This window comes from Cherax quadricarinatus, chromosome 1, assembly GCF_038502225.1.
Source record: "Cherax quadricarinatus isolate ZL_2023a chromosome 1, ASM3850222v1, whole genome shotgun sequence".
Classification (NCBI taxonomy): Eukaryota; Metazoa; Arthropoda; class Malacostraca; order Decapoda; family Parastacidae; genus Cherax; species Cherax quadricarinatus.
Genome location: NC_091292.1, coordinates 5,280,465 through 5,294,603, shown reverse-complemented (window position 1 = coordinate 5,294,603; position 14,139 = coordinate 5,280,465). Strand labels below are relative to the sequence as shown.

Genomic DNA, 14,139 nt, shown 5'->3' with positions numbered 1-14,139 from the left:
GTGCGCTTTCAATTGAGACTTCGAAACATAAACAAATTTCTGACACTTAACAGACACTAGTAATGTGTTATGCAGTCTGGGAGCTATATAAGAAAAGGCTCTTTCTGAAAATGATTTCTTCCCAACAGCAGAAGGCTCAAGAATAGTATGCTCAGTCAGTATAGAAAGCAGCATAAGATTGAAACAGGAGGATAGCTTGATGTGTTTCTTGGATGTTATATGATAAATATTAGGGATGCATATGTAAAGTAATAAGTTAAGCATGTTAGTGAGTGTGTACATAAGCCTCAGACGCACACTCTTATTTTCATGATTTAGAAATTTTATAGTTTTTAATGTTAGTACGTGTATTTTGTTGCGACTGTTTATACTATTCCTTAGCATTTTTCAGGATTGCCGCCGTTTCTTAAATGCATTTAATGCAATTTTAGGACCAAAACGTAAAGTTTATACCTTCTCTTGCAACTCCGCATCAACTGGAAAAATGAAATTGCATAAACCCCAAGTAAGACTAAATGCTTTGTACAGGTAGTTATGTTCCACTTTAGCATATTGTAGAAGATTGTTAAAATTCTTGTACTGCTGTTATTGTCTTTCACATTCCCTTTACTAGTGTATGCAGTATATTTTGTTTGTTCTTTATTTATACAGTACTTTCTTGCATACAACCCAATGCATAATTCATTCTACATGTAGTATTTCTCATGTTTATGAAAGTTAGCAGTACTGTACTGCTATTCACCCTTTGCTGTCAGTGGTTCTGTTTGGGGCAGAAACCCACTATTTTGTCTTAAGTTATTCCAAGCCTCTTGCAAATTATAGTTGTCCTTTCTTTGGCATTTTCAATGCATGGATTGTCTATAGATACTCTCTTGTTTTGGGAATAAAAATTTTGTTTTGGATTGGCTTGGCAAATTTAAGATTGTTGCTTCTGTATGTTTTGTGCTTTAGTGGTGGTGCCTGCTAGTTCTGTCATGACCTGTTCCACACCAGAGTTAAAATACTTAATGAATTTGGATAACTTACAGATAGCACTGAATATTCACATGTTTGATGGCAGTGTCCATTTGTGAACAGTGATGTGCAAGTTTTATTAGGGTGGTAAGGAATAAGATATTGTAAATTTTTTATTTTTATTATCACACTGGCCGATTCCCACCAAGGCAGGGTGGCCCAAAAAAGAAAAGCTTTCACCATCATTCACTACATCACTGTCTTGCCAGAAGGGTGCTTTACACTACAGTTTTTAAACTGCAACATTAACACCCCTCCTTCAGAGTGCAGGCACTGTACTTCCCATCTCCAGGACTCAAGTCCGGCCTGCCGGTTTCCCTGAACCCCTTCATAAATGTTACTTTGCTCACACTCCAACAGCACGTCAAGTATTAAAAACCATTTGTCTCCATTCACTCCTATCAAACACTCACACATGCCTGCTGGAAGTCCAAGCCCCTCGCACACAAAACCTCCTTTACCCCCTCCCTCCAACCTTTCCTTGGCCGACCCCTACCCCGCCTTCCTTCCACTACAGACTGATACACTCTTGAAGTCATTCTGTTTCGCTCCATTCTCTCTACATGTCTGAACCACCTCAACAACCCTTCCTCAGCCCTCTGGACAACAGTTGTGGTAATCCCGCACCTCCTCCTAACTTCCAAACTACGAATTCTCTGCATTATATTCACACCACACATTGCCCTCAGACATGACATCTCCACTGCCTCCAGCCTTCTCCTCGCTGCAACATTTATCACCCATGCTTCACACCCATATAAGAGTGTTGGTAAAACTATACTCTCATACATTCCCCTCTTTGCCTCCAGGGACAAAGTTCTTTGTCTCCACAGACCCCTAAGTGCACCACTCACCCTTTTCCCCTCATCAATTCTATGATTCACCTCATCTTTCATAGACCCATCCGCTGACACGTCCACTCCCAAATATCTGAATACATTCACCTCCTCCATACCCTCTCCCTCCAATCTGATATCCAATCTTTCATCACCTAATCTTTTTGTTATCCTCATAACCTTACTCTTTCCTGTATTCACTTTTAATTTTCTTCTTTTGCATACCCTACCAAGTTCATCCACCAATCTCTGCAACTTCTCTTCAGAATCTCCAAAGAGCACAGTGTCATCAGCAAAGAGCAACTGTGACAACTCCCACTTTAAATTCAAATTCAAATTCAAATTCAAAATTTATTCTCTATAAGGATTACAATGCTGAGTTTACAGAATTTGGTTATTGTGTGGTTTACATGTAGTAAAATAATAATTACAGAGTGTACCACTAGAACACCTAGCATGGCTAGGCATTTCGGGCAGACTTAAATTAAATCTTAAGTTTAAAATATTACAAAATTATGAGGTTAGTTGGTATTATGGCTAAGTGACTAAATACTAGTTTGTGAGTTTAACAATGTGAATGCTTTTGTTTTGGCACTATACATAGTTTCAGTATTGGAGTATCACAGGCCAACTTATGACTAGTTAAGATTCATTATTTTGAGATTGTGATTGATATTTCTGTTTATGGTCAAATGGGTGAGTGAGTGTAAGTGTTAACCACCAGGTGGTATTCGTGTAATTAGTTGACAGGGTGTATCAGGGAGATAAGATGTTTTCTGATGGTAGTTTTGAAGGTGATGAATGTGTCTGCAGTTTTAGAATTTTCAGGTAGGGTGTTCCAGATTTTAGGGCCTTTGACATGCATTGAATTTTTGTAAAGGTTTATTCGGACACGGGGAATGTCATAGAGATGTTTGTGTCTGGTGTTGTGCCTGTGGGTTCTGTCGCAACTATCAAGAAAGCGTTTTAGGTCAAGGTTAATGTTGGAATTTAAGGTCCTGTAGATGTAGATTGCACAGTAGTAAGTGTGGATGTACTGAACAGGGAGTAAGTTTAGATCTATGAAGAGTGGGGGGGTGTGTTGCCAAGGATGGGATTTAGTGATTATTCTTACTGCGGCTTTTTGTTGGGTTATTATTGGCTTTAGGTGTGTTGCTGCAGTTGAACCCCAAGCACAGATAGCATAGGTGAGGTATGGATATATAAGTGAATGGTATAGTGTGAGAAGGGCAGTTTGCGGCACGTAGTATCGTATCTTGGAGAGGATCCCAACCGTTTTGGATACTTTTTTGGTTATGTGTTGGATATGGGTGCTGAAGTTCAGGTTGTTGTCGAGGTATAGGCCTAGGAATTTGGCCTCATTATGCCTGGCAATTAGAGTGTTGTCGATCTTAATGTTAATTTGCGCATCTCCTGCTCTGCTACCAAACATAATGTAGTAGGTTTTGTCAGTGTTAAGCGTAAGTTTATTGGCTGTCATCCAAGTCGATATTTTGATCAGCTCCTCATTAAGCACTTGAATCCTCAATATCTGGCGTCAGAGCAAGTTGCAAACCCTCGTCGACTTTCCAACGGTCTGATATTAGCTGAGTGGACTGGCCAGGGGACTCTGCCACGCTATATTCACTCCCGCGCAGCCCTCAACAGACGCTATTACATTGCATTGTACAGACCTCCTCAACGTCGATGTTATAAGTGTCAACGCTGGGGCCACATTGCCAGGAAATGCCCATCTAAGTCACACTGGTGTGCAGTGTGTGCCAATGCTCATCCTTCTGAACGGTGTTATGATATGATCAAACAGCAACAGACTGTGGCTAAACAATGTATCAATTGTAAGACCTCAGGAGTCACAGCAGCTCATGCTGACTGCAGTGTGAGGGCTGATCGCATCACAGCCAACCGCACTTCACCCTGTCCCCCTCATAATGACCCCTCAGGACTACCAGGTACCTCGGGTCTGAATACTGGCTCATGCCTGCCCTCAGACAATGGGGTTGAGCACCTCACCTGGGGAGCACGTCAACAGACCCCCATCACGTCAGCTGTCAATACCAGCCTAGCTGAGTCAGCTGACAGTCAGCCAAGGAGCTCAGCTGACCGGGACTTCATGTCTCCAGATGTTCCAAGTCTTGCTCCTGTGGTATACTACCTGATGTCGCGCATAAAAGTACTGGAAACACAACAATTTCTCCTGAAACAACAACTTGAACAACACAAGGAAAGATGTGTAGAGTGTACCAATAACAAGATTGTCACAATTTGTGAAAGCAAGTATAAGGTTGCTGAACAAGGTAGTGGTGGTGTTCTTAATCACAGTAATGACGAATATAATACTTGTGTTGATAACTGTAGTGAGCATCATAATGAAGGCTATGGTGTCAATGATGTTAGTAATAGTGATGACCGTAATGTAAGTGGTGGTGAAGAGTGTGATGAGGGCAATGGTGTCTATAATGTTAGTAATAGTGATGAGCGTAATATAAGTGGTGGTGAAGAGTGTGATGAGAGCGGTGGTGTCTATAATGTTAGTAAAAGTGATGAGCGTAATATAAGTGGTGGTGAAGAGTGTGATGAGAGCGGTGGTGTCTATAATGTTAGTAATAGTGATGAGCGTAATATAAGTGGTTGTGCAGAGTGTGATGAGGTTAGTCACATAGACATTAATGTTGAATACAATACTGTTGATAAATGTAATGAACACAATGTTGGTAGAGGCGCTGGTGATGAGAGTTGTAGTGTTGCGTGTAATGTTAGTGGAGGAGGGAATGTGAGTGGTGGTGTCACCTATCATACATTCACACATAAACAGCGTCGTGCTCTGGGTTTACGAAGACTCCCACGAGGCCTTACAACTGGAAGTGCACTTACAAAACTCATGGACAAGGGTAGCACTGTTGACATTGATAAGGTCTGCTATTTATATGAACAATTTTTTCATTATGCTGAGAAACTCGAGATGATCCCAGGACTACTATATTGGATCAAAACTCGCATAAACTTTCTATATTAAGCTGGAATATTGCATCACTTAGAAAAAGACTTCCTGACCTTCATCATAAAGTAACCACCGAACCCATTGATGTTGTGTGTCTACAAGAGTGCAGAGTCCCTGAAAAATCCCAACCCCCTAAATTACCATCATTTGTTGCATATCACCTCAAATCTACTAACTCTTGTGTTCTATATATTAAAAAATCGCTTCCCCATCAACTTCTTGCACACAAGAAAACAGAGGGGTTACAATATCACGGTGTTAGGATTTATATAGGCAACTCTGCTCTCAACATATTTAACTTGTATGCTCCTGCTGATAAATTTAATTACTTGGAGCTCCCAACTTGTGCTCATTCTGAGCCTACTCTTATTATTGGCGATTACAATGCGAGACACAAAAGCATTGGAAACTCACAGTTTGGTAATCGTAATGGTAATCAACTGTTGTCACTCTTAAACAGTCATGATAATGTCCAAATTGTAGGTGATCTTGAACCCACACATATCTATGGAGGCATCCTTGATCTGTGCCTGGGCTTCAACATTACTTCTGCCAGCTGTGAGTCTTCCATTGTAACAGATATAGCGTCTAATCATTTCCCTAGGCTAACCTCACTAGATATTTGTAATACTATCCTTCCTGGTGGGATATTCAAACGGAAACGTTTTAATGTTCCCACTGATCAGCATGATGACTTTGTTGCACATGTGACTGACTGGTATAATTCCTATGAGTGTTCCTCTGTAGAGACCTTTAACAATGATCTTGTGAGCAGTATTCAGAACTACTTAGAGCCGCCACTGAAACCTCTTGGTACTCTAAACCCAACAAACTTCCATAATAATCATACCTCCTTCAAAAACCATACTTATTACAATGATTCTAAACTTCGTACACTGAAACGTACTGCTCGCAGACTAGGCCTAGCCTATAGAAAGCATCGTACCCCTGGAATGCTGAGGCTCTTCCAAACTGCCCTTGCTGCTGCCAGAGAGCGTATGACAGAGCTGCGGCAAACAGACTGGGAAAAATTTGTCAACGGTCTTAATGCTCACACCCCACTTAGCCGGGCTTGGAGGGACATAAATAGAATTAACCCTTTGACTGTCGCAACCCCTAGTCCTGAGGTGTCTCCTGGTGTCGCAAAATTTAAAAAAAAAAAATTATTTTTTCTTATGAAATGATAGAGAATCTTTTCCCGATTGTAATGACACCAAAAAAACGAAATTTGATGGAAAACTGACGGAATTATGCTCTCGCGAAGTTAGCGACCTCGGCGCTGTTTACAAATCGGCGATTTCGCCCACTTTGAGCCCTATTTTCGGCTAATTCCATTGTTCCAGTCCCCCAAACTCATAGCTATTTCTTTAGAACTTCATTTTTTCTATCGATTGAGTACAAGAAACTGCCCATTTACTGATTTCAACTACCTAATAATGTGGTCAGAAATTTGCAATTTGGCCAATTTCACGAAAACTAAAAAATATGACAATTTCAAAATAAGGTCCAGAATGAACAATGCAGACATTCCAGGCTCTAAAATAACGTTTTCTTTGTTCATCAGTCACGTCTCCAGGCCCCTCTGATATTACTCTTTCTTTCTATTTTGAATTTTTATTCAAACAAAAAATATTAGACTTACTATTATGCAGACTACTGCAATGCTGTAATAACTGTATAAATAACATCAACCCATTCATGACTGCATATTAGAATGGCTAGTTGGACATTTATTGGACAATGGCATCATTTGTTTACTTTTGAACATTGGCAAAAATCAAACATTTCCCCTACTTTGAGCTCCATTTCTAGGTTCTTTTTATAGTAAAATCAATCAAAAACACCTCTATTTCTGTAATATGTTTTCCATTCTATCAAATGAGACCAAGAAAACGAGAATACAACCATAAATACTATACGAAAATAGACCACAAAGTCGGCATTTTAATTAAAAAAAACGGTCGGAGTTTTTTTTTTTTCTCATTATGCACTGCGTGCTCCAGGATTTTTTTTATGTGGTGCACACTGACCACACAGACCCATTCTCTCACATGTGGGCCTACCAGCTTTCTCCTGCTTGATTTGAAGCCGCTAGAATTTATGAGTATATATACGTCAAACATGGCACCTCGTAAAACGTATATACTGTATACGGCCGCGACAGTCAAAGGGTTAAGGGTAACAGAACTGGGCAGATCGTGCACCCTCATCCCTTACATAGGGCGAATGAGTTAGTCAGTGCTTGGGCTGCTACATCTAGCTATGACAATCTTCCCAGTACCACACAGGCAAAATTAAATGACAATTATGATGCAAGGGAGAGACTTGTTTGCTTTATACTCAGCAAGGCAGATGATTGCAACATTCCTTTCACTAATTATGAACTTGATGCAGCACTAACTAAGGGCAACTCCACGTCGCCTGGTGAGGATGGTATTACTTACAACATACTCAGATTGCTGTGTCGAGTACCAGGTAATCCATTACTTGAATTATATAACATGAGCTATGTAACTGGGGAGCTCCCTCAATCTTGGACCAACAGCCTCATCATTCCAATTCCTAAGCTTAATCAACAAAATGCATTTCGGCCAATATCTCTTACTAGCTGCTTGTGTAAAACATTTGAGAGAATGATTCTTAATCGTCTCATGTACAGAATCAAACAATTTTTGTCTCCCCGGTTACATGGTTTCATGCATGGAAGGAGCGTGCATCATTGCATAGCCACCTTTCTCACCCTGCACACTGACAGCTCATACACTACCTTCCTTGACCTTAAATCCGCTTTCGATGTAGCCAACCGACATGTAATCATTAGTGAACTTGCCAGAATGGATGTTGGAGGATGGCTTCTCCGCTGGATTAAAGGCTACCTGTCCAACAGAAAATCGTCTGCGTTGTTCCAGGGACATAGAAGTGTAACTAAAGACTTTGAATTAGGAACCCCACAGGGAGGTGTGCTCAGTCCCACACTGTTCAATATTCTAATTAATGCATTACTTAATGCTATGCCTAGTCAGCCCCATCATTATGTGATTAGTTTTGCTGATGATATAATGATTCACACCACCGGATTCTCCAACACCCAAAACATTCTTAATCATGTACTAGCCTCGTGTCAGGACCTGGGGTTGATAATCTCTACTGATAAAACAAAGATACTCAATAGGCGTCCTCCTCGACAGAGAGGCACAGTTCGTCAGATCCAATTGCATGATGGGTCTCTTCTAGAATATGTAAGCAGATACAGGTATCTAGGTTTTGAGGTTCCACTACTTGGACCTGTTGTAACAAGACTTTGTCGCCAATACAAAGAACGACTAAGAGCACTTAGAGTTGTGGCAGGGCTTCACCCCAGGTATGGTGCTAATGTTAAAATTGTGAAAATGATGTATCTTGCTTATATTAGATCATTGGTTGATTATGCTGCACCACTACTTGCTCTTGTGTCTGACTGGAAGCTTGGAGGGCTGGAAAAACTGCAGAACGAAGCAATGAGGATCATTTTAGGATGCCCTCGTACTACCAAAATTTTAAATATGCAAGAAGAACTTGATATTCCAAGCATCAGAGATCGTGTTTTAGAAAGAAATATCCTAATTGGGGTTAATATGCTCAGGCAAGCTCATTCAAACCCCTGCACTGAAGCCCTCCAAACTTTCCTCAGCACTGGTGAACACTCCTCCAGATGGATCGAAAAAACTGGAACCGACCTCCGCATGAATCAGATACATGATCTATGTCTACAGAGTTCCACAATCAAACATTAGCCAATTTAGTCAAAACCTAGGAAGTATGATAACTGATGCACGCATGAACAAAGATCACTTACTACTCTCAGGTGACTTCAATATAAATCTCCTGCAAGACCAGGACCCACACGTTACTGAATTCACAAACACAATGAGTAACTGCATGTTGCTACCAACAGTAACAAAACCTACAAGAGTTACAGAGACTAGTGTTTCCCTACTTGACCACATCTGGACCAAGACCATATCCCCTTTAAAATCAGGCATAATTACAGATAATACCACAGACCACTACCCTACTTTCCTCATAACAACTCTTGGTAAAATACCCCAAGACACTACTAAAGTCACCTTCAGATTTCACAATGAGGCAGCCATTAATAACTTCACAACAGCAGTAACAAACATTGACTGGCACACTGAGCTAGAAATCTATACAGATATTGACGAATGTTTTAATAATTTTCTAAAAAAGACCCAATACCTTTATAACAAGCACTGCCCTAAAAAAACTAAACAGATGACAGCTAAGAGACTGAACAGTCCCTGGCTAACGCCCAGCATTCTCAAATCCATAAATACAAAACACCGATATGAAAAACAGTACAGAATGGGTCACATAACCAGAGACCAAACAAAACGTTACTCGTCAATCCTAACCAGCCTGATAAGAAGGGCAAAAAAATTGTATTATGAGAACATATTATCCAACTTAATAGGTGATATAAAAAAGACCTGGAAGACCCTATCAGAAATTCTGGGAACAAAAAAGATATCACGACATAGCGAAATAAAATTAGCAAAATCAGATGAACCCCAACTCCCACCAACAGAAACAGCAAACAGACTCAATGATTTCTTCTCCACTATAGGTCAAAACCTTGCCAATAAAATCCCAAGCTCAGATACCCCACCAAATGACTACCTCACTGGCAACTACCCGAACACACTGTTCCTAGCTCCGACTAACCCATGCGAAGTCTCCCTTATTATCAACGCACTGAAAAACAAGGCAGGAGATTTAAATACCTTACCACCCTTTATATACAAAAAAGCGTCACAAGTACTATCACCAATCATTGCAACACTCTTTAACAAATCCATTGAATCCTCCACCTTCCCTACAGTTCACAAAATAGCAAGGGTCACCCCGATCCATAAAGGAGGAGACAAAACAGAGTTGAATAACTATAGGCCAATATCCAATTTACACCCTCTCTCAAAAATCTTCGAAAAATTAATTCATAAATGAATCTACTCCTACCTCATCTCCCAAAACATTCTCAACCCCTGCCAATTTGGATTGAGGCCTAATAAAAATACTAATGATGCTATTATACACATGCTAGAACATATATACACTGCAATAGAGAAAAAAGAAGTCCCACTGGGGATCTTCATTGACTTACGTAAAGGTTTTGATACAGTTGACCATGACTTGCTCCACGTAAAATTGTCACACTATGGTATTAGAGGGCACTCCCTCAACTACCTCAAGTCTTACCTCAGCAACAGAAGCCAATATGTGTACGCAAATGGGGCAAACTCTTCCGCACAACCAATTACAGTTGGTGTCCCACAGGGAAGTGTCCTTGGCCCTCTTCTCTTTCTCCTATACATAAATGACCTTCCAAATGCTTCGCAGTTACTCAAACCCACACTTTTTGCAGATGACACTACATACGTCTTCTCTCACCCGAGCCCAGTCACGCTAGCCAATACTGTAAACACCGAATTACAGAAAATATCTACCTGGATGAGGACTAACAAACTTACACTAAACATTGACAAAACCTACTTCATTCAGTTTGGTAACAGAGCTACAGATGTACCTCTTAACATAACAATAAACGGATCACCTATCACAAAGCTAACAGAGGGAATATTCCTAGGAATCCACCTTGATAATAGACTCAAATTTCACACACATATACAACAAATTTCTAAGAAAATCTCCAAGACTGTAGGCATACTATCGAAGATACGGTACTATGTTCCACAGTCAGCCCTCCTGGCCCTTTATCACTCTCTTATTTACCCCTATCTCACCTATGGAATTTGTGCATGGGGCTCAACAACAATTAACCATCTCAGACCACTAATTACCCAACAAAAGGCTGCAGTTAGAATGATAACAGATTCTCACTACAGGCAACACACTCCACCAATATTCAAAACACTCAACCTACTCACCATACAAAACATCCATACTTATTATTGCACCTATTACATACATAGAACACTTAACTCTGATATTAACCCTCCCCTCAAACATCTCCTTGCCAACCTCAACAGAACACATGACCATAACACAAGGCACAGATCACTCTTTGATGTTCCTCGTGTCCATCTCACGCTATGCAAAAACTCAATGCACATAAAAGTCCCTAAAATCTGGAATTCATTACCTGTAAATATAAAAGAAACACTACCTGTTTATAAATTCAAGTCTCTTCTCAAAGATCACTTACTCACTCAAAACCAAATAAATACTGAATAACTGAACCTTATAAATTGTATATCCTATATGTTACTCACAATTATATCACACAAATGTTAAACCTAGGACCCAATCTAACTTTATTATTTTTTAAATACACTACCTAACAGAATACTCCATTCGACTGAATGTACAGCAATGCAAGCAACCATATGACCTGTCTTTGTAATACTCATTTGTGCTTTATAGTTATCTGTTTACAATAATGTTTTATCACTGATTTCATCATTGCTTAGTTAATCTTAAGTTAATTTTAAGCCAGCCCGTAATGCTATGCATATAAGTGGCTTTGGCATGCTGCTCTTACCTGTATTTTTTGTACCTCTGTTTGTATGCTTAAATTACTAAATAAATAAATAAATAAATGTCAAGTAAGGCAACAGCGGCACTTCTCCGCTCCATGGAATATTACCCCATTCCAAACTACCATTCCTCCATTTCCCCCCAAACTACTTCTTAAATCACAACCAAAACTTCGCCTTGAAGCCAAACATGAGGCCTTAAGCTGTATTGATAACTTAGTCACACAGCACACACTCTCGCAAATTATTTATGCTGATGGTTCTGTTCACCAATCCACTGGTGCAGCTGGTAGTGCTGCTGTTGTCGTACAGAGTGATGGCTCTCTTAAAGAAATTGGAGCACGCATCAATAATTGGGCCTCTACCCTTCAGACAGAACTGTTTGCCATACTCCTTGCACTGAAATGCATCTATGTATCAAAGATTGACAGTTTAATTGTAACTGATTCTCTGTCATCCATAAATGCTCTCAACTCATTAAGCATAAATTGTTGCATGCTTGTGTCAGAAGCCAGACACAGGTATGGTAGGATTGTGGACAGTGGAGTCAGAGTGCACATGCTGTGGATTCCATCTCACATTGGTCTTCAGATGCATGATAGAACTGATAAATTGGCTAAGCTGTATGCTTTCAAAGAGGGAGTAGATTACAATCTTGGCTTGTCAGGTAGTAGTTTGAGAACAATAATACGAAAAGAACTTCAACTGAATTTTATGGACTTAAGGCTCAGGGAGATTGACACCAGTGAGTCCATCTATCATCATTCTATCATGCAGGAGGAGCCACATGTCTATGGTGCATCCAACAAAATAAGCAGACTCTTGGATGTCACTACTGCCCGGCTCCGGCTGGGTTACAAGTATCTTTGGCAGGTTAAATCACCACCACCAGATGTAGACCAAACGAAACGTAAACTTTGCCAGATGGACTATTGTCACACCCTGCGTCATTATGTACTGGAGTGTGATAAAATTAATGAATTTAGCAACAACTCGCTCAGAAATGTTCAAGAAATGGCAAAGTACTTTATCCACAGTGGTATATTGCAGATCATTCTGGAGAAATACCCTGACTTTGCTAGCTGTAAATAAAGCATTACCACATGTGTGTGTGTGTGTGTGTGTGTGTGCACTCACCTAGTTGAGATTGCAGGGGTCGAGTCCAAGCTCCTGTGTGTGTGTGTGTGTGTGTGTGTGTGTGTGTGTGTGTTTGTGTGTGTGTGTGTATGTATGTGTATGAGTGTATATGAGTGTGTGTGTGTGTGTGTGTGTATGAGTGTGTGTGTGTGTGTGTATGAGTTTGTGTATGTGTGTGTGTGTGTGTGTGTGTGTGTGTGTGTGTGTGTATGAGTGTGTGTGCGTGTGTGTGTATGAGTTTGTGTGTGTGTGTGTGTACTCACCTAGTTGTACTCACCTAGTTGAGGTTGCGGGGGTCGAGTCCGAGCTCCTGGCCCCGCCTCTTCACTGATCGCTACTAGGTCACTCTCCCTGAGCCGTGAGCTTTATCATACCTCTGCTTAAAGCTATGTATGGATCCTGCCTCCACTACATCGCTTCCCAAACTATTCCACTTACTGACTACTCTGTGGCTGAAGAAATACTTCCTAACATCCCTGTGATTCATCTGTGTCTTTAGCTTCCAACTGTGTCCCCTTGTTACTGTGTCCAATCTCTGGAACATCCTGTCTTTGTCCACCTTGTCAATTCCTCTCAGTATTTTGTATGTTGTTATCATGTCCCCCCTATCTCTCCTGTCCTCCAGTGTCGTCAGGTTGATTTCCCTTAACCTCTCCTCGTAGGACATACCTCTTAGCTCTGGGACTAGTCTTGTTGCAAACCTTTGCACTTTCTCTAGTTTCTTTACGTGCTTGGCTAGGTGTGGGTTCCAAACTGGTGCCGCATACTCCAATATGGGCCTAACGTATACGGTGTACAGGGTCCTGAACGATTCCTTATTAAGATGTCGGAATGCTGTTCTGAGGTTTGCTAGGCGCCCATATGCTGCAGCAGTTATTTGGTTGATGTGCGCTTCAGGAGATGTGCCTGGTGTTATACTCACCCCAAGATCTTTTTCCTTGAGTGAGGTTTGTAGTCTCTGACCCCCTAGACTGTACTCCGTCTGCGGCCTTCTTTGCCCTTCCCCAATCTTCATGACTTTGCACTTGGTGGGATTGAACTCCAGGAGCCAATTGCTGGACCAGTTCTGCAGCCTGTCCAGATCCCTTTGTAGTTCTGCCTGGTCTTCGATCGAGTGTATTCTTCTCATCAACTTCACGTCATCTGCAAACAGGGACACCTCAGAGTCTATTCCTTCCGTCATGTCGTTCACAAATACCAGAAACAGCACTGGTCCTAGGACTGACCCCTGCGGGACCCCGCTGGTCACAGGTGCCCACTCTGACACCTCGCCACGTACCATGACTCGCTGCTGTCTTCCTGACAAGTATTCCCTGATCCATTGTAGTGCGTGTGTGTGTGTGTGTGTGAGTGTGTTTATGTGTGTGTGTGTGTGTGTGTGTGTATGAATTTGTATATGTGTGTGTGTGTGTGTGTGTGTGTGTGTGTGTGTGTGTGTGTGTGTGTGTGTCTCAACAATCAATATTTGCACCAATAACTCACTACAGTTGTGACCGGGTGTGGAAGTGTGAATTGCTCATTACACTATAATTTGTTCATGATTGTAGCCATGTATAAACGTAAGTAACCATTCTTACAGGATTCATTACCTTTGTAA

General features: G+C 41.0%; 1 protein-coding gene across 4 annotated transcripts in view; it reads left to right on the top strand.

Moving 5' to 3' along the window:
• LOC128690837 (uncharacterized) overlaps positions 1-14,139 on the top strand; it is a 480,921-nt gene that overhangs the window by 407,080 nt on the left and 59,702 nt on the right. For 3 of the 4 annotated variants that reach the window (XM_070089495.1, XM_070089646.1, XM_070089551.1), the window contains one exon: positions 392-505. The exons of the other annotated variant lie outside the window; for it this stretch is intronic. In XM_070089495.1, coding sequence (XP_069945596.1) covers positions 392-505 — 114 coding nt within the window. The remainder of the gene's footprint in view (positions 1-391; positions 506-14,139) is intronic. 4 annotated transcript variants of the gene reach the window in all.